Source organism: Hyperolius riggenbachi, chromosome 10, assembly GCF_040937935.1.
Source record: "Hyperolius riggenbachi isolate aHypRig1 chromosome 10, aHypRig1.pri, whole genome shotgun sequence".
Lineage (NCBI taxonomy): Eukaryota > Metazoa > Chordata > Amphibia > Anura > Hyperoliidae > Hyperolius > Hyperolius riggenbachi.
Genome location: NC_090655.1, coordinates 237,592,253 through 237,620,137, shown reverse-complemented (window position 1 = coordinate 237,620,137; position 27,885 = coordinate 237,592,253). Strand labels below are relative to the sequence as shown.

At 44.3% G+C, this 27,885-nt stretch overlaps 1 protein-coding gene across 5 annotated transcripts; it reads right to left on the bottom strand.

Moving 5' to 3' along the window:
- Positions 1-1,273: 1,273 nt before the first annotated feature.
- LOC137534940 (zinc finger protein 154-like) lies at positions 1,274-26,555 on the bottom strand. 5 transcript variants are annotated; one of them, XM_068256667.1, is made up of 8 exons: positions 26,306-26,555; positions 20,377-20,491; positions 20,062-20,247; positions 19,436-19,618; positions 14,861-15,049; positions 14,652-14,775; positions 13,925-14,524; positions 1,274-4,363 (listed from the first exon to the last, which is right to left on the bottom strand). In XM_068256667.1, the coding sequence occupies exons 1-8, from the start codon at positions 26,371-26,373 to the stop codon at positions 3,147-3,149; spliced, it is 2,682 nt and encodes an 893-aa protein (XP_068112768.1). In that variant the 5' UTR covers positions 26,374-26,555; the 3' UTR covers positions 1,274-3,146. The 5 variants fall into 5 exon arrangements, with proteins under 5 accessions (XP_068112768.1, XP_068112769.1, XP_068112770.1 ...); XM_068256668.1 differs by having other exon boundaries at positions 13,925-14,521; XM_068256669.1 differs by lacking the exon at positions 26,306-26,555 and adding an exon at positions 21,215-21,254.
- Positions 26,556-27,885: the final 1,330 nt, after the last annotated feature.

Below are 27,885 nucleotides of genomic sequence, written 5' to 3'. Positions count from 1 at the left end.
CCTGAATAATTTACGACATTGTGCTATTTGTCACTCACTAGAGTACCTCTTTAACATGCTGAGGGTACCCTGGGGAAGAATATGCTCACGCCACATAGATAGTGTCCAGTCCAGCACTGTGAGGCAAGAGTGCTAACCTTACACCACCTGCTGTCAGGAAAGTGAGAGGTTAGTTGTACGGCAATCTGGAGGCAACACACAACTTTGTATAAGTAATGCAAGTTTATTATTATTTCTCACTAAAAACAAAAAGTTGCAAAAAGAAAGTTAGTATACAGAAAAAAAAATAACCATGTCACATCTATATATGTGGGGTTCATATCATGTGTGCAGCTTGATGTGGCGTGTGTTCCCTTTTTTCTTAGTTGTAGAAAACTTTTTAATAAAACACTTAGCACACATCAGTCTGTTAAAAAATCTTAAAGATCAGAGGTTTAATCCAGAGAAATGTCTATGTTCCTAAATAGCAGCAGGAGGCACTATCCCTTCAGCATGACGCACTATCCCTTCAGCAGGAGGCACCATCCCTTCAGCAGGAGGCACTATCCGTTCAGCAGGAGGCACTATCCGTTCAGCATGACGCACTATCCCTTCAGCAGGAGGCACCATCCCTTCAGCAGGAGGCACCATCCCTTCAGCAGGAGGCACTATCCCTTCAGCATGACGCACTATCCCTTCAGCAGGAGGCACCATCCCTTCAGCAGGAGGCACTATCCCTTCAGCAGGAGGCACTATCCCTTCAGCATGAGACACTATCCCTTCAGCATGAGGCACCATCCCTTCAGCATGAGGCACTATCCCTTCAGCAGGAGGCACCATCCCTTCAGCAGGAGGCACCATCCGTTCAGCAGGAGGCACTATCCGTTCAGCATGACGCACTATCCCTTCAGCAGGAGGCACTATCCCTTCAGCATGAGACACTATCCCTTCAGCATGAGGCACCATCCCTTCAGCATGAGGCACTATCCCTTCAGCAGGAGGCACCATCCCTTCAGCAGGAGGCACTATCCGTTCAGCAGGAGGCACTATCCGTTCAGCATGACGCACTATCCCTTCAGCAGGAGGCACTATCCCTTCAGCATGAGACACTATCCCTTCAGCATGAGGCACCATCCCTTCAGCATGAGGCACTATCCCTTCAGCATGAGGCACCATCCCTTCAGCATGAGGCACTATCCCTTCAGCATGACGCACTATCCGTTCAGCATGACGCACTATCCCTTCAGCAGGAGGCACCATCCCTTCAGCAGGAGGCACTATCCGTTCAGCAGGAGGCACTATCCGTTCAGCATGAGGCACTATCCCTTCAGCATGACGCACTATCCCTTCAGCAGGAGGCACTATCCCTTCAGCAGGAGGCACTATCTTTCAGCATGAAACGCTATCCCTCCAGCATGAGGCACTGTACCTTCTGCATGAGGTACTATCCCTTCAGCATTAGGCACTATACATTCAGCATGAGGCACTGTACCTTCTGCCCCTGGGCTGAACCTGAGACCCCACCCAAAAATGTGGGTCATTCAAAAAAAACTCTACAGGGACTTCTCCCCCAGTCCTCCATATTCCATCGTTACGAAACCCTGCTGCTAGCCAGAGGACCATGTGGCTGGCAGCCATTTCCTGGAACTGAATCAAAGGACATTTCCATGTGCTCAGACTTCCCAAAGGGACATTTTCACCGGAACTTAAAGAGAATCTATACTATTCATTATGTTCTCCTGGGCCCCTCTTTGCCGCTTCCGCAGCTCCCTGCCACAATCCTGGCTTTTAGTCGCCAGTTTTAGGCAGTGTTTACAAACAAAAAACATGGCTGCTAACCAGGAAAAGATGTTTGAATATATCATGTTACAGTATACTACAAGTTTTTATTACATAGATAATTATCTGCACTCCAGTCTGGGATTCTCACAGTTCTCAGCATGAGACAGACAGCTACCTTCCCCCTCAGAGAGCTCTGTCTGTGAGTAGTAAACAAAGCACACAGCGCCTGCAGGGGGCGTTAATAACTTATCCCTATCACAGCAGAGGCAGCACATTCCTCCCTGGCTCGACAAGGTTTAACAAAGAAAAGAAGATTAGATATATTACAGAGACAGTGCAACTAGAAAAGGCTGCAGTAATCCACACCACATTAGAACAGTATAGGAACTTATAGGATACAAGAAATAAGGCTGAAAATTTTGTTACAGAGTCTCTTTAAGTATTCATTTACCTCTTCCCTTTTTATACTGCGCTACTATTGTCTCTATAATTGTTGATTTTAATGATTTTCTGTATAAATTAATTATTTTTATTACATTTATAATAAAAGACTCTAAAGTCATTTATTTGTTCAGCGACACCTACTATTCAGCCACACAGAAGAATCGTAGCTTTTTGAAGATTCGCTATCGAGAAGTGTTGTTATTAACCAGAATAGAGTGTGTTATTAATCGTTTATCTGCAGGTCTTAGAGTCAGCCACAGTGGGCTTCTGTTTCCCAGTTAAACAGAGATGGTAGCAGCCAAGTATTTTGTGTTTTATAGTTCACACGCCTCCTTCTGGTCTGTCTGCTGCCAAAATTCCAGCGGTTTCAGCTCATTGATTGCGTTCACGAGATTGCATGGTCTGTGTGCTGAAACCGATTGGAAGGTATTGTGCGGTGCGGCCACTAGGGGGGTATGTGACAGTCAGGGCTCTGTGAAAGATATTAAAATGTAACTTATGATTCTGCCTAAAACTAAAAAAAACAAAAAACAGTTTTTTGGTACTTACACCACCTCTTGTTTATAACATCATTATTCAAATGCAAGAAAAGTTCACCCTATGTGAATTCTCCAGTTCTTTATCAGCCTCTCTGTTTCTAACTGAGCAATTAGTTTAGTATTTTCTCAGTAACACATTTCCCACTCTCTGAACATTAGGAAAATATTTTTATGCTGAAATGTTTCTTGCACTGTGAATAGGTAAACACTCACCTGTGTGGATTATCTGATGTGCAATAAGGTTTCTTTTGTCAGTGAAACATTTCCCACACTCTCTACAGGAAAAACAATGCTCGCTTGTGTGACTTCTGTGGTGTACAAGGAGGTCTCTTTAATGATTGAAAACTTTACCACACTCTGTACAGGTAAAAGGATGCTCACCTGTGTGAGTTTCCTGCTCTCTTAATGGGAAGAAGGACAATAAGCTGTGTGACTTCTCTGATGTACAAAAAGGTGACTTTTATGAATGAAGCATTTCCCACACTCTGTACAGGAGAAAGGCTGCTCCCGTGTGTGACTTTTTCGGTGTGCACGGAGACTTCGTTTAGAAGAAAAACATTTCCCACACTCTGAACAGAAAAAAGGCCGTTCACCTGTGTGACTTCTCTGGTGTGAAATAAGGGTTGCTTTATCACTTAAACATTTCCCACACTCTGAACAGGAAAAAGGACGCTCACCTATATGAGTTCTCTGGTGCTTAAGAAGAAAAGCTTTATGACTATAAACTTTGCCACACTCTGAACAGAAGAACGGTTCCTCACCTGTGTGACTTATGTGGTGTGCAAGGAGACTTACTTTAGAAGAAAAACACTTCCCACACTCTAGACAGGAGAAAGGCCGCTCACCTGTGTGGCTTCTCTGGTGTTTAAGAAGGGTTGATTTAAAACTAAAACATTTCCCACACTCTGAACAGGAAAAAGGACGCTCGCCTGTATGACTTCTCTTGTGACGTTGAAGATGTTTTCTTCGACCATAACTTTTGCTGCACTCTGAACAGGAGAATGGACGCTTGCCTGTGTGACTTACCTGGTGTGCAATGAGACTTTCTTTACAAGAGAAACATTTCCCACACTCTTGGCAGCAAAAGGGCTTTTCACCAGTATGAATCCTAAAATGTCTTTTTAGGCTGCCTCGTTCTGAAAAACACTTGTCACACTTGGAACATACAAAGGGTTTCTCCCCAGTGTGAACTCTTAGATGGTAAGCAAGTACCGATTTACACCTAAAACATTTCCCACACTCTGAACATGACCACTGCTGCTTGTGTGAGTGTGCCTTCCGGTGCCTAGCAAGAGCCCCTTGGGACTTGCAACAAGTGCTGCATTCCAGGCATTGAAATCTCTGATTGTCTCTACACGATGCATCACAAGAAGATGCCTCTTGGTTACATGGTTCTGTTCCTGTATCAGCTCTGTGATACGGTGCATGGATATCTGTAGAGATAGCTGGTGTCTTCTGATAAGGTCCACCTCCACTAGAGGAAGCAGTGACACTATAGACTATGTGATGGGTGGTTCCAGTAGTGGCATTTTCTCCTGGAGAATATTGGGTGACAGCATTACCTCCGGGATGTGGCATATCCTGCGCCTCGGAGCTGTTCCCGACATTGTATTCCCCTGCTGGAGGGAAAATAGCAACATTATTTATTTATAAAGCACCAAATAGTCTACAGCACTTCATAGAAGTATATCAAACAATGCATGTCACTAAGGGCTGGCCTCAGCCTGTTCACAGTGCACTTGTTTGGTTAAATACTCAAAAACAGGAAGGTAGGCTGCTTCATGTGCTAAATGAGTGTTCTGTGGTCAAACTCCGTTAACACCAAAGACTACCAGAAAAAGAATGATCAATAGCAGGACAAAGAAATATGAATAATATAACAAGTAAATCAATCTATCTTTAAAAAGAACCCAAGGTGAAAGACATATGGAGGCTGTCATTTATTTTTACTATTAAGCAATACCAGTTGCCTGAGACCTAACCCTGCTGATCTGTTTGGCTGCAGTAGTGTCTGAATCTCACACCTGAAACAAGCATGCTGCTAATCTTGCCAGGTGTTTGTTGGAAACATCTGATCTGCATGCTTGTTCAGGGTCTATGGCTAAAAGTATTAGAGTTTGCAGTGGATCAGCAAGATAGCCAGGCAATGGGCAACACAGGTGTCAAACTCCAGTTCTCAAGGGTTGAGGTGCTCACACATTTTTGGAGTAGCTCAAACTAATTGATGGGACTTAATCAGGAAAGGTCCGGTTCATCTGGTAGAGCACATTTCTCAGTCCATCCTAAACACTGGCATGGATTTGGCCCTCCAGGACTGGAGTTCGACACCTGTGGCATGAAAGGAAATAAATATGTCAGCCCCCATATTTCTCTCACCTTAGGTGCCCTTTAAGATAAAAAGACAGAGCAACATGGCGGAGAGAAAAGATAGTAGGGGAGGGAGAGCAGTGCTGCAAAACAGAATGCCGTGGCTTCCTTCTCTCCACACACTACCAGAATTGTGAGCTCACAGGGAACTCTGGGAAAAGCAGCCACACCTCCTACTGAGGTTTCTTGCTGGCCCGTTAAATTGACTAATGAGACTCCATCCTGCTGTTGCTTTGAAGCATCTACCCCCACTTATTCCTGAGCAGTAAAAGAAGAGAGGAGACCCCTGCCCTTCATTTCTGCCCACTTCTTGCAGAGCCCCCCCCAAATCATAGACCATGCATCAGGGGCGTAACTAGGAATCACCAGGCCCCCCTGCAGAAATTCTGAGCGGCCCCCCACCCCCACCCCTGGGGCCCCCTCAGGGCCATTTTTGGGGTATGTAGGGGTCGCAGCATGAGGGGAGAGCTTGGTAGCACATCGGCGGAGAGGGGGGACGGTCCCTCACCTCAGGCTCTCCCCTCTGCACTCCCCTCTAGCATTGAATAGTTTGTGTATGCAGGCGGCAGCAGATACATACCTTCCTTACGCTCCACCAATGTTCCTCTCTCTAGCTTGACGTGACTTCCTGTATAAACAGGATGTAGTGTCAGACACTAGAGGGAGAAACAGCCGCGCTGGAACACAAGGAAGGTATGTATCTGCCGCTGCCCGCCGCCTGCATACACAAACTATTCAACGTTGGAGGGGAGCTCAGAGGGGGGAGCCCGAGGTGAGGAAGGGGAGGACTGTCCCCCCTCCCCACCGAAGTGCTACCAAGCTCTCCCCTCATGCTGTGACCCCTCCAGACCCCCAAAACGGCCCTGAGCGGGCCCAGGGGGGGGTGTTCAGAGTTCCCCATAAGAGCAGGGGCTGCATCCCCTATTGTTAGGCCCATGCCATGCAGGCTGGCATTGTTCAGGCTGTGCTGCATTCTGGATATTCCAGCTTGTGACTTGAGGGGATTTATTGCAAGGGAGGCACTATTTTTTTTTTTTTTTTAAATAAGACAGCTATAATGGTTAGAAGAAGGGATGCTGAAGAAAGTAAAGTAAAAGCAAGTTTCATTCTGGTAATGGGATCTGCTAGTAAAGTGTTTAGTTTCCACTTCAGCAAATGCAAATTGCACACGGTAAGCACATCCACTAAGCGGATGCACTTTTTTTCCATTTTGCATCCGCTCTGCACTGTCTGCTCCACGTCCGTCTGAAGCAATTGCCACTCACGTGTATCGCCACCACTCGGCCCCTCTGTACTCAGCCAGGAGGCCGGCAGGAGCATGAGGCTCTCCATAGGAAGAAATAGACCAATTCTCCCTAGCGACAGGGAGAATTTTCATTGGTTCACCACAAACCCATGAGAATTCTCCCCATCACTGAGGTCTTTTTCAGCCCAGTGGAGAGCCCCATGTTTCTGCCGGCCACCTGGCTGTGTACAGGAGTTCAGTGGCTGTAGCCCGGGGAAGATGCACTCTTCCATAGGCTATATGGGGGAACGCATCCGCCTGGCCGGGATTATCACGGACTGCACAGGAATGTGGTACATTTACTGCAACAGATTCCGCAGATCCATAGCAGAGTGACCAGTGTGAACGGCTCCAATTTATAAAATAGGAGCCATTCACTGTCTGTTTTATGATGTAAAATGGACAGTAGGAACACAGCCTGATAGTGTTCTCACATGAGGTGAGTATTTTAGCTCTTAAAATAGCATCAGGCTCTACAAATGAATGATAAGAAGCAGTCGGGGGTTGTGCCAGGACAGGAAGTTCTCCTCACAGGTTGGTTGTGCAGCAATCAGGAGGCGCCACAAACTTTCCTTGTATGAACAATGCAACTTTATTAATTCTCACAAAAACTACAGTTACAAAAAGAAAAGCAGTATATACAAACACCTATCTATAAAAAGTCTAGATAATGAGGTCATGTTCTTCATACAGTTATGTAGGTTTGTGTGTCCCATGTATGTGGATTTGTATGTGTGTAGCTTCATGTGGCTGGTGTGTATGTACTGTATGTGTGTATTGCTAGTCTTTTGTTCTATAAAAAGCAACCTATTAAGGAAAACAGTGGGAGGGGCTTCCTCCTGATGCTTGCCCCTATTGGCCTGTTCAAAGATCTAATGAGTTCAAAGGTGTAATCCAGAGCAAAGTCTCCATTCACCTCAAGCTTGGGCATTTAAATAAGTTATTAGGGAGGTTCTAAAGAGGGTGTGGCCAGAAAAATAGCAAAAACAAAACAATTAATCATTTGCAAACTCACATGCAAATGTTCAAACAAATACATTCACAGAAATAAATTATCCATTCACCCCTGCTATCCCTACAGATAAATTGAAAGCTGGGTCTTAGTTTCAAAATAATGCATTTCCTTGCATAGTCACCTACGCTGCGCAGAAGTACCCAGGTATTCGTAGGTGTCCTAACTCTGGCCCTGTAACATGCATAGTGCAGATATGTAAACATTCATTGCATCAAACCTATCTAAATTAGGAGCACACATTCTGATGTCCTCTAAAATGTTGCATGTTACAGGGCCACAGTGAGGACACATACAAATACCTGGGTACTTCTACACAGTGTAGGTGACTACGCAAGGGAATGCATTCTTTTGTAACTAAGACCTGGGTTTGAACTTAGCTGTAAGGACAGCAGTGGTGCCTGAATGATTGACTCCTGCAAAAGCATTTGTTTGAACATTTGCATGTGAGTGTGCAAAGGGTAACTGTTTTGTTTTGCTATTTTTCTGGCTGCACCCCCTTTAGCACCTTCCTAATAACTTATTTAAATGTTCTAGCTTGAGGCTTGGATATATGTGATTTTTTTTTGTAACTGACTCTTGTGGCTAGAGTTTAATCCAGTGCACTCCCTCTTTCTCCAGTCTGTGACCATTGCTAGGATGCCCACAGTGTATGCTGGTGTGTGCATAGTGGATATTAATATATTTTGTTAGCTCCCTTGTGAATTTAGTTTGATGCGCTATCTGTCCCAGGAGAGGGCCTCAGGGTATGTGATCCTAATCTTTTAGGCCTGGTGCACACCAAAAACCGCCAGCAGACCTGCAAAATGCTAGCAGAATTTGATATGCTTTTTCTTATTTTTCTGTAGCGTTTCAGCTAGCATTTTGCGGTTTTGTGAAGCGTTTTTGTTGTAGTAGATTTGTGATATTGTTACAGTAAAGCTGTTACTGAACAGCTTTTGTAACAAAAACGCCTGCAAAACCGCTCTGAACTGCTGTTTTTCAGAGCGGTTTGTGGTTTTCCTATACTTTACATTGGAGGCAGAAACGCCTCCCTAATCCAAAATCTGCAGCAGCCTGGGAGTATGCGTTTCTGCAAACCGCCTCCCGCTCTGGTGTGCACCAGCCCATTGAGATACATTGACCAAGCGTATCCGCAGTCGCAAGCGGATCGAAAAACGCTGCCAAACCGCTCTGGTGTGCACTAGGCCTTCGATAGGTTTGATGCAATGAATGTTTGCGTGTCTGCACTATGCATGTTACAGGGCCAGAGTTATGATACCCATGAATACCAGGGTATTTCTGCTACACAAATTAGATCAAACCCACATCTGGTGACCTGTCAGTGACATTTTAGACACCAATATTCCTATCAGTGATCCTCTTATCAGACTGCTTCATTTCTTCTGCCATTCCTCCAATCATCACTCAGAACTGAGAGTCACATGACCTGAAATCTCCTCCACACATATTCATCTCCACCCGTATTAGTAGATGACACTAGACAAGCACAGTAAAAGCTGATTGAATTGTCACTGCGAGCGCCTGTGGGGGGAAGTTTATTGATCCCTCTCTGATCAGATTCGATCAGAGACATTTATCTGATGGCAGATCAACAGGTGTATGGCCATCTTAACATGTCTATTGTCGTTTGCACCAAACAGTGATTGTAGGGAGCACTGATATCAAAGTGGACAGCGTGCCACGACCCCAGTGTGCCTTGGGGTACAATAGTCCAATGAAAACGTATGGGTCAGCACCACTTAACCCTCCTGGCGGTAACCCCGACCTACACTCGGAGGATTTCTCTGCCCTGGGAGGGATTTTTTGAATAAAACTTGTTGTAAGCCTTGTAGCTAGCACTTCGCTAGCTACCATTGTCCACCTAGTCCCTCCGCTCTTTTTTGATCGCCCCCGATTGCCGCCGTTATACGTACCTCCCCCGGATCCCGCGATTGTGCAGCCTCTCCAATCAGCTCCAGGCTTTGCTATGGGGAGGATCGAGATTGCGCATGACGTCGATGACGTCAGACGTCATGTCCGATCATCGCCATAGCAACGACTGAAGCTCACGCGGACGCAGCCTCAGAAACTGCGTACCGCCAGGGAGGTTAAAGCAAATATACCTCTTTATTTCATGAAAAGTTCAACTGCAGTGACAGACTGCTGTTTCGGGCTACAAACCCTTTGGGTAGGAACACACTAGGCAGAATTGCATATGCGTTTTCCACTGAGTGCTATGGAAAACGCACATGCAATTCTGCCTAGTGTGTTCCTACCCTTTATCAAACTGCATCAGCCATGCAACATGATGAAGGCTTGTAAGCCTGAAACAGCAGTCTGACACTGCTGCCGAACTTTTGATGAAATAAAGAGCTACATTTACTTTGAGTGTTACCGACCCATACGTTTTCATTGGACCATTCTCAATTGTGCAGCAAAGGTGGGGTGGAGGCTTCAGAGGACTAAACAACAAGGTGGATAGGTGGGTGGGGGATGTCAAGACTTCAAAAGATTTTTCCTGCCACTGACACCACCGCTGCTTTATAGGAAAATCATTCCAAATTGAAAATGTTAAAAAAATTCACTGAATAAATATTCTCCATGTGTTAATCATCAGCATCACCTGCTACGTGTTTCCTAGAGAACAGTTAGACTTCTTTTCTCAGCAGCGCATTTCCCACTCTCTGAACATCAGAAAAAAGAGTTGTGTGGAGTGGAGTTTACAGAATTTTTTTTTACACTAAAACATTTCCTGCACTGTGGGTAGGTAAATACCTAGCTGTTTGGATTATCTAGTGCACAAGGTTACCTGACTAAGGCCTAGTGCACACTGAGCGGTTTTTGGAGCGATCCGCCAGCCGCATCCGCCTGTAAAAACGCTTGGCTAACGTATTGCAATGTGATGGTGCACACCGGCGGTTTGAGGTTTTTGCCCAGCCGCAAACGTGCCTCCTGCTGCACGTTTGTGGTTTGCAGAAGCATTTTGCCCTCAATGTAAAGTATAGGAAAAACGCAAAACGCTCTGAAAAACGCTACTACAGAGCGGTTTGCCAGGTGTTTTTGTTACAGAAGCTGTTCAGTAACAGCTTTTACTGTAACAATGTGTGTAATCTGCTACACAAAAACGCACCCAAAACCGCTAGGTATGTTTAGAAAACTTCTCTAAACATGCCTAGAATCGCTCTGAAATCAGCTCCCAAAACCGCTAGCGTATTGCGGATCTGCTAGCGGTTTTGGTGTGCACTGGGCCTGAAATATTTCCCACACTCTGTGCAGGAAAATGACGGAACAGTTAAACTGAATGCACAGCACACCTAAATTGAGCACAGCCATGGGCCTCAATGCAAACTGCAGCAAAGGCACCTCTGACAAAGAAATGGTCAGAGTTAAGCTAAGGTACAGCCAAAATCTGCCTAATAGGGTCAGTGGCAGCAACAAGTGTAGAAAGGAGAAGGTTAAAGATGAACTGTAACCAAGGATTGAGCTTTATGCCAGTCAGTAGCTGATAACCCTTTCCCAGGAGAAATCTTTACCTCTAGATCATCAGGGGGGAGGGGTTTGTCTGTATGGATGATATTGGTGAAACCCCTCCCACGGTGTGACGGCAGGGCCATGATCCTGACAGTTTCCTATCTGTGGCCTTGTTGCATTAAGGCAAATAACATCTGTTACCAATTGCCAAGCAACCAATATCTCCTTCTGTGCATATGTACATCTATAAAAACAGCCTTTTAGCATATTGCAATGTTAGTAGGTGAGGTTATAAATAATGGCAGTTGGTGCCGTCTGTATTTTTTTTTTATGTCAGTAGAAAAGATGATGACACGCAGGCAAAAGCATGAACAAATTACATGGCAAATATCAACCATTTCTTGATTTCTCTTCTATTTTTTAAAGAGAACTCGAGGTGGGGTTCTCACAACGAAATCCCCATACAGAGGCTGGGTCTGCCTATAGAGGCTAGCCTCTGTTGCTACTCAGATTCCTCCTAAATCCCCCCTGCGCTCAGCGAGACCCCATTAATCACAGCCGTGCTGCCGACACACAGCATGTCGCAGCAAGCTGTGTTTACCTCTCTAATGCCAGTCTCGCCGCTCCCCTGCCTCCTGCATCGCTCTGGTCCCCGCCCACGTCCCTTCCCTCCCTGCTGATTGGAGGGAAGGGACGCGGGCGGGGACTGGAGTGATGCTATAGGCGGGGGAGCGGCAAGACTGACATTACAAAGGTAAACACAGCCGCACAGCGCGGCTGTGATTTATGGGGTCTCTCTGAGCGCTGGGGGGGATTTAGTGGGAATCTGAGTAGCAACAGAGGCTGGACTCTATAGGCAGACCCAACCTCTGTATGGGGATTTCGTTGTAAGAACCCCGCCTCGGGTTCTCTTTAACTCCTCATTTTGCAGTGTATTGATTTTTTTTCCTCTTTAATGTGAGAGTTAAGTTATGGGAGGCGATAGCAGAGAATCGGTAACATTACTAATATTCTACTATTGGCTTCATCCAGCATCCAAACTACCCGTCACCTTTATTACATGTACATGGAAAATGAACCCTCACCTGATACAAAATTGTGCAGAATCATCAACTCTCAGGAAGATAGTGTCATATTGCAACAGGATCTGGATAGGATGGCTATATGGGCACATACATGGCAGATGAAATTCAATGTTGACAAATGTAAAGTCATGCATTTTGGACGTACTAATGGTCTAGCACCATACAAAATAAATGGGATACAGTTGGGGGCATCAAACTTGGAGAAGGACTTAGGAGTACTCATTGACAACAAGTTAAATAATCGTACTCAATGCCAAGCTGCTGCAGCTAAAGCTAACAAAATTTTGGGATGCATTAAAAGGGAAATAAAAACTCGAGATGCTAGCATAATATTGCCCCTGTTTAACTCTCTAGTAAGGCCACATCTGGAATATGGAATTCAGTTCTGGGCACCACATTACAAAAAAGATATTGCAGTTTTAGAGCAGGTGCAGAGACGAGCAACAAAATTGATACGTGGGATGGAAGGTCTCACTTATCAAGAAAGGTTAGATAAACTGGGTTTATTTAGTCTAGAGAAAAGACGCCTTAGAGGGGATCTAATTAACATGTATAAATACATCAGAGGGCAATATAATAGCTTGGCGGATGAGCTTTTTGTCCCTAGGCCTTCTCTAAGGACTAGAGGACATGATCTGCACATGGAGGAAGAACGTTTTAGCCATTTATTTAGGAAAGGGTTCTTTACAGTAAGAGTGATTAAGATGTTGAATGCATTGCCACAGGAAGTCGTAATGGCAAACTCTATACCTGCATTTAAAGGGGGCTTAGATGCTTTCCTTGCGTTGAAAGACATCCATGGCTACAATTACTAGGTAATGCCTAATGATGTTGATCCAGGGATTTTATCTGATTGCCATCTGGAGTCGGGAAGGAATTTTTCCCTTTAGGGGCTAATTGGACCATGCCTTGTAAGGTTTTTTTTGCCTTCCTCTGGATCAACAGGGATATGTGAGGGAGCAGGCTGGTGTTGTACTTTATACTGGTTGAACTCGATGGACGTATGTCTTTTTTCAACCAAAATAACTATGTAACTATGTAACAATGTAACTTCACCTGTATCTATCCTCTGGTGAACACGGTTTGATTTATGCCCCAAAATTTCCAGTATTCTGAACAAGAATAGCGCCAGTCGCCTGGTGTACAAAACTATGTTCTTTCTCCAGGAAACATTTCCCTCACTGTGAATTAGATAAAGGAAGCTGGTCTGAGAGACCTTTTTGGTGTACAGAAAGGTGATGACGATTAAGGCTTCCTTTAGTAAAGTAATGTTTCCCACACTCTGAACAGGGAAAAGGACGCTCTCCTTTGTGACGTCTCTGGTGTACAAGAAGGTCTGCTTTATGACTGAAAAATTTACCACACTCTGAACAGAAAAATGGCCGCTCACCTGTATGAATTTTTTGATGTTGAAGGAGGTTTCCTTTTAGCCTAAAACATTTCCCACACTCTGAACAGGGAAAAGGCTGCTCACCTGTGTGTATTTTCTCGTGAGAAACAAGGCTTCCTTTACTACTGAAACATTTCCCACACTCTGAACAGGAAAAAGGATGCCCACCAAAATGAATTTCCTGGTGTTTAAGAAGCTTTACCTTATCACTGAAAGATTTCTCACACTCTAAACAGGAAAAGGGACATTCGCCTGTATGACTCCTCAGGTGAGCAAGAAGTCTGTCTTTCCTACTGAAACATTTCCCACACTCTGAACAGCGAAAAGGATGCTCACCTGTGTGAATTCTCTGGTGCCTCTCTAGGCTATTGTTCCGAGTAAAGCACTTTCCACATTCTGAACATGTTAAAGGTTTTTCACCTGTGTGATATCTCTGGTGACTTATAAGATCTTTTTTATCAGTGAAAGACTTCCCACACTCCGAACACCAAAAAGGGCGCTCGCCTGTGTGAATTCTTTGGTGTATAAGGAGGTTTACACTCTGACTGAAACATTTCCCACACTCTAAACAGGGAAAAGGACGCTCACCTGTGTGACTTCTCTCATGTGCAAGAAGATCTCTTTTCTGAAGGAAGCGGTTTCCACACTCTGAACATAAGAAAGGCCGCACACCTTTGTGACGATTTTGGTGTCTATCAAGGTGTGATTTTCGATAAAACTCTTTCCCACACTCTGAACAGGGAAAAGGACGCTCACCTTTGTGAATTATCTGATGTTGAACTAAGCTTCCTTTATCAGAGAAAAGTTTCCCACACTCTGAACAGGAAAATGATTTTTCTCCACCATGAAGCTTAACATGTCTTTGTAGTCTGGTACTACTTGTAAAACATTTGTTGCACTCGGAACATACAAATGGTTTTTCCCAAGTGTGAGTTCTCAGATGTTCAACAAGCTGGCCTTTTATCCTAAACACTTTCTCACACTCAAAACAGGAATACGACTCCTCCACGGCAAGAACTCTCTGGTGTCTGTCAGGTTGTGGAGCCATTTCATTGTCTGCACTGTGACCTCTCTGCTGTGTGTCTACAGAAATGGGAGAACTTTGGGTGACGTCATTATCTTCTGCAGCATCGTCTGGCTCTGACACAAGATGGCCCTCTGACCTGTTCCCGACCTTGTGTCCCCCTGCTGGAGGGAAGATGTTACTTTTCAAAACAAACCAACATACATACAATAAATATGTTGTTGCTGAAATTAAAGTAACATACAGCTATTTACATGGAGATTTGGCTGTAATAATTCATTTATCTCTTACCTGACAATGGGAGGATTTGCTGATTCTCCATCATGGCGTCCTTGTAGATGTCCTTGTGTGCTTCTATATACTGCCACTCCTCCATGGAGAAATAGATGGCGACATCCTGACACCTTATAGGAACCTGACACACAGAATGATACAGTCACCATCCAGACACGCCCCTTGTAGTTACTGGATAATGCCCCATAGTTCCCAGCACCGCTCACCTCTCCTGTCAGCAGTTCAGTGATTTGGTTGGTGACCTCTAGAATCCTCTGCTGGTGAGTCTCGGGTATGAGGGAGGGGGGAGGGGAAGCAGTGATGGGACTTTGGCTTTTTCTTAGTCTAGCAGAGCGTGGATGGCCTCTTCTCATAGTGTTATGTTCAGCTGAGGTCTTCCTGATCACTGCATAGTGCTGTGTGGGTGCAAAAACTAATTCCATTAGTCAGCATTCTCCTATGATGAATAGAAGACAAATGTCATCATGTGCCACCATTCACTTCCTGTAAGCGTAATGGTATGCTTACAGGGTGCATAAATAAAAACGGACCAAATCTTTTGGCCAAATAGTAAAATTACACCTACATATATTTTGTTAATAAAAAGTCCTACGCTCATTTTTAAATTAGCTACTTAATTCCCACACTCTCATATTTACCCAATAAAAATACTTGCATGAAAAAAAAAAATTGCAATTAAAAAATAAATTCATACATAAATAGTTACCTACCTAAAGACCGCCCCATGCCAACGGGCGTGGACGCGGCGGCAGCCTCAGGACCGCCTAACGTCAATTGGCGACACATCCTGGAGCCGGCTACTGAAGGAGATTGCGCGTAGGCTGCGCGCGCATCTTCTTCTTAGGGGGTGGAGCTCTGCCCTGCCTTCAGCGAGTGCCGCTCGGGAGACTGCTAGACAGCGTGATCGCCGTCTATTTACATGTACAGCACTGCGATTGGCAGCAGCACTGTACTGGGGACAGCCGTGTCACACGGCTGTCCCCTCCATAGGCTGGACAGTGATCGGCTGTCATAGGCTGAAGCTTATGACAGCTGATCACCCTGATTGGCTGGCGGGGGGAGGGAGGGAGGGAGCAGGGGAAACAATATTAAAAAAAGGCTCCAAAAAAACAGAGAGATGGACCGGCACTAGATGACAGATGGCTCAGGGGGTATAGGTGTACACGCTGTGCCTCCAGATAAGCTTTTAACAGTAAGAACAAAAAAGGAGAAGAGATCCGGGCACCAGCCCTGCAGTAGAAACACCTTTTATTGCATCCCCAGCGTTTCGCGGGCTTCAAAGGCCCGCTTCTTCAGAGGCTATTACACAAATGTAATGGCCTCTGAAGAAGTGGGCCTTTGAAGCCCACGAAACGGCTGTCAGACTTTCTTTCACTGTGTGTATGGGGACGCTGGGGTTGCAATAAAAGGTGTTTCTACTGCAGAGCTGGTGCCCGGATCTCTTCTCCTTTTTTGTTCCTAATATTAAAAAAAGGCTATTTTTAATTAAAAAAAAAAGGAAATAAATATTTATGTAAAAAAAATAAACAAATGTGGAGAGATCAGACCCCACCAACAGAGAGCTCTGTTGGTGGGGGGAAAAGGGGGAGGGGGGATCACTCGTGTGCTGTGTTGTGCGGCCCTGCAGCTTGGCCTTAAAGCTGCAGTGGTCAATTAGGGAAAAAAAACAGGCTGGTCTTTAGGGGGGTTTAACACTGCGGTCCTCAAATGGTTGCCTTAGGGAGTGACCTTTTCTAATATGTACAGTACAGACCAAAAGTTTGGACACACCTTCTCATTCAAAGATTTTTCTTTATTTTTCATTGTAGAGTCACACTGAAGGCATCCAAACTGTGAATTAACACATGTGGAAGTATAAAACATAACCAAAAAGTGTGAAACAACTGAAAATATGTCATATTCTAGGTTCTTCAAAGTAGCCACCTTTTGCTTTGATTACTGCTTTGCACACTCTTTGGATTCTCTTGATGAGGTAGTCACCTGAAATGTTTTCACTTCACAGGTGTGCCCTGTCAGGTAAATAAGTGGGATTTCTTGCCTTATAAGTGGGGTTGGGACCATCAGTTGCGTTGTGGAGAAATCAGGTGGATACACAGCTGATAGTCCTACTGAATAGACTGTTAGAATTTGTATTATGGCAAGAAAAAAAGCAACTAAGTAAAGAAAAAGGAGTGGCCATCATTACTTTAAGAAATGAAGGTCAGTCAGTCCGAAAAAAATTGGGAAAACTTTGAAAATGTCCCCAAGTAAGTCTCAAAAACCATCAAACACTACAAAGAAACTGGCTCACATGCAGAGCGCCCCAGGAAAGGAAGACCAAAAGTCACCTCTGCTGCGGAGGATAAGTTCATCCGAGTCACCAGTCTCAGAAATTGCAGGTTAACAGCAGCTCAGATTAGAGACCAGGTCAATGCCACACAGAGTTCTAGCAGCAGACACATCTCTAGAACAACTGTTAAGAGAAGACTGTGTGAATCAGGCCTTCATGGTAGAATATCTGCTACGACACCACTAAGGACAGGCAACAAGCAGCAGAGACCTGTTTGGGCTAAAGAACACAAGGAATGGACATTAAATCTGTGCTTTGGTCTGATGAGTCCAAATTTGAGATTTTTGGCTCCAACCACCGTGTCTTTGTGCGACGCAGAAAAGGTGAACGGATGGTCTCTACATACCTGGTTCCCACCGTGAAGCATGGAGGAGGAGGTGTGATGGTGTGGGGGTGCTTTGCTGGTGACACTGTTGGGGATTTATTCAAAATTGAAGACATACTGAACTGGCAAGGCTACCACAAATTCTTGCAGCGGCATGCTATTCCATCCGGTTTGTGTTTAGTTGGACCATCATTTATTTTTCAAAAGGACAATGACCCCAAACACGCCTCCAGGCTGTGTAAGGGCTATTTGACCAGGAAGGAGAGTGATGGGGTGCTGCACCAGATGACCTGGCCTCCACAGTCACCAGACCTGAACCCAATCGAGATGGTTTGGGTTGAGCTGGATCACAGAGTGAAGCATCTCTGGGAACTCCTTTAAGGCTGTTGGAAGACCATTTCAGGTGACTTCCTCTTCAAACTCATCAAGAGAATGCCAAGCAATGCAAAGCAGTAATCAAAGCAAAAGGTGGCTACTTTGAAGAACCTAGAATACGACATATTTTCAGTTGTTTCACACTTTTTGGTTATGTACTATACTTCCACATGTGCTAATTCATAGTTTGGATGCCTTCAGTGTGAATCTACAATGTTCATAGTCATGAAAATCAAGAAAACTCTTTGAATGAGAAGGTGTGTTCAAACTTTTGGTCTGTACTGTATGTCAAGATTGTATATTACTGTTATTTTTTTAATTATTGGCTTGTAAATAGTAATGGACACAAAACTGAAAAAAATGCACATTTATTTCCAAATAAAATATTGGCGCCATACATTGTGATAGGGACATAATTTAAACATTGTAATAACCGGTACAAATGGGCAAATAAAGAATGTTAGTTTTAATTATGGTAGAATCTATTATTTAAAAACTGTTATTGTCGAAAACTGAGAAATATTGATTTTTTTTCAATTTTTTTACTATTATTCCATTAAAATGCATTTAGAATAAAATAATGTTCTGCATAATGTACTACCCAAAGAAAGTCTAATTGATGTCGAAAATAACAAGATATAGATTATTTTGTTAAGAAAAACAAAAATGTGCTTTCCTAAAACAGAAAGAATTTGCGATAATTCAGGTTGGAGTGAGCTCGAGATGTCTCCCAGGCACCACTGCTGAATATATGCAAATTAACCATGAGCTTGCTGGTTAGTCTGTACCTCTCGGTTTACAAGCCCTACTCCATAGAGCCAAATTAATCCATGCCATGCACTGATGAGGATCAAACAATCCGAAACAGTCTGTATGCATGTTGGATTATTATGGCTCTGTACAATTTAACAAGCTGACACATCATTGCATTCCAGCGGTTCTGGAGGTGTGTTTAGCTTCTAAGGGTACGATGGTTAATTTGCATATATTCAGCAGTGGTGCCTGGGAGACATCTCGAGCTCACTCCAACCTGAATTATCGCAAATTCTTTCTGTTTTAGGAAAGCACATTTTTGTTTTTCTTAACATCTTAGTAAGGGGGCTTTTAGGACCATTGTAGTCCCTTACACACTCCAATGAGTTCTGGGTCACCATGAGCTTGCTGGTTAGTCTGTACCTCTCGGTTTACAAGCCCTACTCCATAGAGCCAAATTAATCCATGCCATGCACTGATGAGGATCAAACAATCCGAAACAGTCTGTATGCATGTTGGATTATTATGGCTCTGTACAATTTAACAAGCTGACACATCATTGCATTCCAGCGGTTCTGGAGGTGTGTTTAGCTTCTAAGGGTACAATGGTTAATTTGCATATATTCAGCAGTGGTGCCTGGGAGACATCTCGAGCTCACTCCAACCTGAATTATCGCAAATTCTTTCTGTTTTAGGAAAGCACATTTTTGTTTTTCTTAACATCTTAGTAAGGGGGCTTTTAGGACCATTGTAGTCCCTTACACACTCCAATGAGTTCTGGGTCACCATGAGCTTGCTGGTTAGTCTGTACCTCTAGATTATTTTGTTGTGATGAGTAGTGTTAACTTTATTGGGGAATGAATGGAAGGAGCGCTGAAAGGTGGTCCATGAGGGATAAAACCCCTCAGTGGTAAAGTGGTTAAGGGGCTTTCAAAAAGCCTCCAGTGGCAGTTCAGGGTATTTCAGGGGAAGTCATGCCCAGCGTGTGACATTCCTCACCTCTCCGGTCAGCAGGGTGATGATCTCCAGGGTGAGGTCCAGTAATGTCTCTCCTCCCTTGGTATGTCTAGAGGTCTCCTCATTCTCCATCATGATATCCTTGCAGAGGTCCTTGTGTGCTGCTATATACTGCCACTCGTCCATGGAGAAATAGATGGCGACATCCTGACTCTGTACAGGAACCTGACAATCACAGTATATAGAGACCGTCACCATCCAGACACGCCCCTTGTAGTAGACATGCCCCTTGTAACTACTAGTTGTAGTTACTATTGGGCCTGTTGCAGTAACTTGTGGTAATATTGCTGTGCACAGACAGCACATGGCAATGTTACCCTTATTTCCCCAGCAAGTACTGCGAGTTACGCTATTAGCACTACCTGTGGTACTTGAGTAGCAGAACCATTGCTATAGTAATGCGCGTTACTAACGGTAACACTCGTTAGCAATGTGCTTCATCGTAGCACTAGTCGTGCCACTCGAGTATCGTGGGTCATGCTAATAGTGTAACTCGCAGTACTTGCTCAGAAGTAAGGGTAATATTGCCATGTGCTGTCTGTGCACGCCAATATTAATGCAAGTTACTGCATTAGGCCCAATGGCCCATAATTCCTAGAATCGCTCACCTCTCCCGTTAACAGCTGGGCGACCCTCTTGATGACTTCCAGGATCTTCTCCATCTTGTTCCTCTCTGGTGTCAGGGAGTATGGAGTGAGGGCATAATGTGGAGACACTATAATGGGGGACGGCACATCCCGAGGGCTGCTGGGCTTTAGTCGGTTAATGGATGCATTTTTCACCATTTCATACTTCTGTTATACAGAGACAGGAAGAAGTGTTACTAAATACCTTCCCACAATCCTCCTCGCCCTCCAGTCAGGTTTCTGCTTCATTAAAAGACTTAGGAGTGATGTCATGTGACCTCCCAGAATCCTCCTCACCTCGCCAATCAGCATATTGATGAGTTCCAGAGTGAGGTTGAATATCCGCTCAGATATGTGACGCCGGTCCTCATCCATTCCGGTTGGCATGGTCATGAGATGATCCTCCCTGTAGCTGAATGACAATATTGTTTATCAGATATACACACTCTATGAAATAATGTAAGAGATCTTGGAGTGCTGGCTAGCAGATGTCTACAGTTTGTTAATGTTTCTAAGATGTGAGCAGACTCCTAGTCAAGCTTAAATAACAATTTATTGCAAATGTTTGGACAGTGGTTAACCTCCCTGGCGGTAGGATTATTTCCCCAAAAGCAAAGCAATTTTTTTTCACAAGCCTTCAGATCCTAAAAAACATACTGCTAAATAGATCTGCGGCAGCCCTGCATATTTCACACCTCCGACGGATCCAACTCGGGATTACCAATCTGAGCTAGAGATTTCCATCTCAAGCCTGACTCGGGGTTTACAGTAAGGAGGTTAAGGGCTTGTTTCCATATAGAGCACTTTATGGAAACACAATCGCAGGGACAGCAGAGAGTGCATAAACTGCACTGTCTGTTGTTTCCATACACATGCTGTGATTCACCACTGAATTGCCTGCATTTCGGGGTGTTTGCGCCTGTGATCCCATTCAGTACAATGAATGGGATAGTAAGCACGGCCCCCGGGGAGGTGCATGCAACGCAGAGCCGATCGGCTCTGCGTTGCAATGGAAATGAGCCCTTAGCTGTGAACCTCCGGACTGCAATGCATTATGGCCTGAATCAAGAAGCGTGGCCAATCAAGGTTGAAAAAGGAAATGTGTGAACCAATGAGCATCCTCCCTGAGTCTTACCATGCAGTCATTCTCAGAGTAAATAAGATAGCCGCAGTAATAAGGAAGAGATGAGAAGAAAAAAAATGCAGCTTCAAAGCCCCCACTGTGGAAAAATGCCGTAAGATGGGAAACTCACTATGAGAAAACGTAATTAGCTGGCAGTCTGATGAGAAGAGGCTCCCCTCACAAGACTTCAGTAATATGAGCTGGTGATATTCTGCGGATGTGTTTCAAGGTCACAAGTATTATGTCTGCTGATAAACTGCATTCCACAGAGAACTATGCAATATTCGCGGCTGGATTGTGTACTGGTTAAGGGTGCTGCCTCTGACATGGGTGACCAGGATTCAAATCCTGGCTAGGGTCAGTACCTAATCAGTAATAAGTCCTTGGGTGAGACACCCTAACACTGCAGGGTGGCCTCTTGAGCATATCCTAGTGGCTGCAGCTCTTGAGTGCTTTGAGTCCAACAGGAGAAAAGCAATATACAAATGTTTGGATTATTATAGGAGGATATAGTATACTGAAACTAGAAGATGAGCCTTTCAAAGAGAACCGGTGTTCATTAGTGTGCAGATTAATTTCTTTAAAAATAATCAATATATCATAATGGCCATAGAGAACGTAGATAATGATGAAATCTTTACAAATACAGTGCATTGCAATTCTACCCAGAGCATGATGAGAATGACGAGGATGTGAAGAAACTAAACAAACAATATATACCAAGGCCACAAAGACAGTATCTACTCAAGAGAGCATTGTTTCAAGAAATTCAGAGATCAATAGACTTACAAATACAGCAAGGTGTCCTAGGGATGCTAATTCCCATTTTGCAGGCTTGAAATTTCCAGATGAAATCGATATTTCTGATCGGAAACCGGAATTCAGAAATCAGATTTCGGCAGAAATACCACATTACTGCAACTCTGTAATTTTAAACCAATCCCAGAACTCGGAAAAATCGGACCACAGAATGCAGAAGCAACTCGGAAGTATTTGGCCAAACAGAGAATGCAAAAAATGACCAAATAAAAAAACTACTCGGAAATCAGAAATCAAAAATCTATAGAACCAGTAATTGGCATTTCTGACCATCCCTAGTCTGAAGGGAGAGTGATATGGTGGCTGACTCATTTATTCCTTTTTAACAATACCAGTTGCCTGGCTGTCCTGCTGATCTTTCCGGCATCAGCAGTGTCTGAACCACACACCTGAAACAAGCATGCAGCTACAGGGCTGGGTCGAGGCAGAGGTGAGAGAGGCTCCAGCCTCAGGGCGCAGTGTAGGAGGGGGGCACACAACTCACTCAGGTATCATTCCCCTTTTGTGTTTTAAGCAGAGAGAAATAAGAAAAGGGGGTACATGACTGTGACTGCAAGCCCGATAACTAGAGATTAAGGTGTACGGGGGTTGGGGGCCCTGAGACGTCTAGTATTCTAAAAGCAATCACGGTGTGATGGCTGGGGTGAGATGGATGGAGGGGCGTACTTTGGTGTCTCAGCCTTGGGTGCTCAAGGACCTTGTCCCAGCTCTGTGCAGCTAATTCAGTCAGACTTCAGTCAGAAAAATCTCATCTGCATCTGCTTGTTCAGCTATGGCTGGAGTATTAGAGGCAGAGGATCAGCAGGGCAACCAAGCAGTTTGCATTGTTTAAAAGGAAAAAAAATATATAGCAGCCCTCCTTATCCCGCTCACTCAACGTGAGCTTTAATCCGAATATGGACTATAATGCCAATTGCAAATTTGGTACCAGGGCCAGCCTTTGAAAACAAACATGTGAAGGAATGGAGGAACTGAATATTAATGTACAGTTTAGCATTCCGAATGCACCACAAACCAACTCATTATTAAAAGACACAAAGCTTTTACAGATGACAGCTAGCCATTGGTTAGCAGTCTTGAGGAATCCAGATGGACCATTAGATAGATCATTTTCTGATCAAATCTGATGAGAGAGGGAACTATTGGCTGCCCATACACTGCAAACCAATTTCCAATAGATTCCAGCAGGATAGAAATTGTCCTAGCACTGCTGCCTGCTGGGCTGCCCCCCTAAAGTGTATGTCCCCCCACCACCACCTGTGGCCAGTGTTACCTGTCCAATCCTTGTTTGTTTAACCACTTAATGACAAGCAGACTTATAAAAAAACGTCCTGCTAGAGCCTCTGAATGGCTCCAGGACGTTTTTATAAGTCAAACAGTGCTGCTGCCGCTGTGCACACTCCCGCACGCTCGTGCGCGCTCCTGTGCGTGCATGTGAAATTAGTGGAAAAAAATCCATAGAAAAAATACACCTTTATTTCCAAATAATATATTGTCAACATACTTTGTATTAGGGACATAATAGATAGCCAGATAAAATATGTGGGTTTTATGTACAGCAGCAGTGTTTATATTAAAACTATAGGGGACGAAATTGGAGAAAGTGTATTTTTTCATTTTTTTTCCTTGTTTTTCCCTTTAGAATGCATAGAAAATAAAGTAATTACTGAAAAAAAATATCAACCCCAAAAAGCCTAATTGGTGGTGAAAAAAACAAAATATAGATCATTTCATAGTGATCAATCTATTGGCAAATGAAAGGGATGAGCACTGAAAGGTGAAAATCGCCCTTGTCCGCTTGGTTAAAACCGCTCTGGGATGAAGTGGTTAAAAGGACAATGATTTTTACCATGCAACAATAGTACAAAACTTGATACAACTTTATTAGCACAAAAAATACATAAATGATGCTTTTATAAAACTTTTATCTGACTGTGAAATCAATCTTCATGAATAGCAATAAAGCATGTTAGAAAAAAGCCCTCCATGAGATGGACAACTTCTATGATCTGGCTTGATGTAATGAGCAGGCAACAACACGTTCATTTCGGAAGATAAAAAAAAATCTATTGGGCCTAACCAGACTTGCAACGATCATATAGGCCTGGTGCACACCAAAACCCGCTAGCAGATCCGCAAAATGCTAGCAGATTTTGAAACGCTTTTTCTTATTTTTCTATGGCATTTTGCTAGCGTTTTGCGGATTGCTGCAGCGGATTTCAGTATAGTACATTTCATATATTGTTACAGTAAAGCTGTTACTGAACAGCTTCTGTAACAAAAACGCAGGCAAAACCGCTCTGAACAGGCGTTTTTCAGAGCGGTTTGCGTTTTTCCTATATTTAACATTGAGGCAGAAACGCATCCGAAATCCAAAAAATGCCTCACCCCAGCATTTTTCGTTTCTGCAAAACGCCTCCCGCTCTGGTGTGCACCACCCCATTGAGATACATTGACCAAGCGAATCCGCAGCCGCAAGCGGCTGCAGAAACGCTGAAAAGGCCGCTCGGTGTGCACCAGCCCATAAAGAGAATAGCATCTGTATCAACCAGATGCAACTTACACGATCCCACAGGCTGGCATTCAGGAACAGCCATGGAGCTAAACGGGGAGTGCACTCCCGATAGGCTATACAGATGCTATTCTTTTTATTATGCACATATTTTTTCTCTGTTTTTCCTAACTAGCTGATGCACGTAGCAGTCAGTATCATTTTTGACTCATCAACCGTGAAAGTATAATTTGAATATTACTAAACTAATCCTTACAGCATGAGATGGTTCATTGTCATGCATGCAGATGATTTTATCACGGAAAGGGCTTTATTCACTAAACCGTGATAACTCATATCTGGCCGTTTTCTCGTGATCGCAAATTTTAGCGCGAAAACGGTCTCGTGACCTCTTTACTACAGCTTGCCATAATGACCAAAAGGGAGCCCCAAATTTACTGCCTTGCCGAAGGCCCCATTACATCTTAAAGGGAACCTTAACTGAGAGGAATATGGATGTTTCCTTTTAAACAATACCAGTTGCCTGGCAGTCCTGTTGATCTCTGTGGCTGCAGTAGTGGCTGAATCAAACACCTGAAACAAGCATGCAGCTAATCCATTCTGACTTGAGTCAGAGCACCTGATCTGCATGCTTGTTAAGGGGTTGTGGCTAAAGGTATTAAGAGACACAAGATCAGCAGGAGAGTCAGGCAACTGGTGTTATTTTAAAAGGAAAAGTCCATATCAGTTTAGGTTCCCTTTAATCCATCTGTGCCCCAAGTGTACCCGCTGGGGCCATGGTGAGCGTTGCATGCTCTCCTCCGGTGTCCATGTGCAGAAACAGAGCAGGTGCTCCAACGTTTTGACCTACGCGTCGATTTTGCCTACTTTCCCTTCTGCGCGTGCTCAGTACTTTCCACGCCCACTCTGCACATGTGCATTTAGGTTTTCTAATTTCCCCTCATCGGTTTACCCTACGGGTGTGCCGAGTAATAGCCTGTGGCTGGAGGGAGTGCAGCGGCAAGTGTGTCCCAATGAGCAGGCTCCTTTCTAGGGTCCGTGCAGCCGCCCTGAGCATAGATGAATCATCTATTTCTGCTACATTTTCATACTTATTTCCATTATTACCTTAATAGCAATAAAATACAGTGAAACTCATAAACAATCTCCCTATATCCATAGTAGGATATTTCGATTTGTAAGTCACCTAGATGGAGTTCTCCATCATTCTGTCATTAGCGTAGGTCATTTCGACAATGTAGGACAAAACGTTGCATCAATGAGGTTGGGTGTTTGGTGGTGCGACCAAGGCAATGACGCTCAAGTGATAAGTTGCAAAGTCCATCAGCACAGAAAATTAGCAGTTAATGCACACTTTTATTGTGCTTTTATTGTGCTCAGAAAACCATTGAGCACAGTGTGCATCAACTGCTAATTTGGTGTGCTGATGGACTTTGTAACTCCTCCGGTGTCCAGCGTTTCGAATTGCCACCATGAGTTCCTGCACTATGTGACTCTGTCACATGTACTGCTTTGATGAGAGAGGGATCTACCTGATGGTCGATCTGGTGGCCATTGTCTAATATATGGCCACATTTAGACTTTCACAAACAGGTAGTCCAGCTGAAGTGGAAACTGTCAGAGGTACCATAGTATTCTGTAAAATGCACCGCAGTGCAAACACATGCCTGGGCTCGTAGTGACATAACTATGAACTCTGTACAGTGCTGCAGAAGAAGCAATACAAAAGTGGACAGCAGTGAAACAAAAACGTACATTGATTTGCTACTTACTTGCTACAAGCAGCCGCGCCAGCACAAGGGTGGTACAGACACTCTTCTAGGCCAGATCGATTCGACATTGCCGGGGGAGGGAGATGCTGGGAGGAACATTCCAAGCTTATCGTTTCACTTTGCTTTGGCTTGGAGACGTCTCCCTCCTCCTTCCGGTGTCTGTATGCTGCAACTCCTACTCTTCCCCCTCCTTCGAATATCACACACACTGTAGTCAGAGCCACTGATCTAGCAGGGGAGAACAGAAAGTTTTCTGAGAAGAGAGGCAGGGCCATAATAGGCACACCTTAGGGCTGGTACACACCATGCATTTTTCCGAGTCTAATCCATAAACACCCAATCGATAACGGGATTGATTTTATTTTTCACTTATCGACTTATCAATCGAGAGCTGGTCAGACCTGTTGGAAATTATGGATTCGACCCTTCGTTTTGACAAGATATTGCATGGTGTGTACCAGCATGGTGGAAAATGATTTAGATGAACCTCTGTAAACCCCGGGCCCCACCTCAGTCCATATGGAAGCCCCATCTCCTAATCGAAATTTAAATGAGTATGGGCTGCTTGCAATCAAAAGGAGTTAACTTACCCAGGCGCAGATGCGCTGCATTCGCGTACCACGTCACTCAACCTGCATTGGAACGGGGCATGGGACGCAAATAAAGCACATCAGCGTCTGGGTAACTTTTGAATAGGTCGTGATTGTGATCACGGGTAGAAACAAAATACCAATTGGAATGCGGTTTCCAGTTGGAGCAACCCCCCATAGGTAAGTATTTACCTGCTGCACTCAAAAAAGCCCACAATACTAATGAACCCTTTCTGTGATTCATTTAAGAGGTTTTTAAGGTGTGAGACGCGGATCGGAAGCGCTTAGATTTTGTACTCAGTTTTGTGCGCAATGTACATCAATTCAGCATATTATGGATCGTCATTGGCATATCTTGACGAATGATCCTAAACTCGCCAAGATTGTCCCTGATAAACCACAAGTTGTATTTCGCCGGGCACCGTCGTTACGGGACAAATTGGTCAGGAGCCATTTTTATGGGACTGATACTGTTCATCAACATTGTAAAGCTCTGGGCACGTATACACAGTGCAGTTTCTAGGCTAAAATGCACCCAGGGCGAGGGTGTAAAAATTGCGCCCCCCCCCCGAAGCAAGGTATGGGTGCCCACAGTGTAGGTTAGCCAGGTCTAGTTGCACTCAGTATAGATTCCCCCAGAATAGGTACCCCAGTATAGGTAGCCAGCTATAGGTCCCCCCAGTATAGGTAGCCAGGCATAGGTGAGCCAGTATAGTTGCCTCCGGTATAGGTTAGCCAGATAGGTGCCTCCAGTATAGGTAGCCAGTATAGTTGCCCACAGTATAGGCTAGATAGGCAGGCGTCCCCGTTATATGTTAGATAGTTAGGTGCCCCAGTACAGGTTAGCTAGGTGGGTGCCTCTAATATAGGTAGCCAGAATAGTTGCCCCCCGCATAGGTTAGATAGGTAGATGCCCCCAGTATAGGTTAGTTAGGTAGGTGCCTTCAATATAGGTAGCCAGTATAGTTGTCACCTGTATAGACTAGCTAG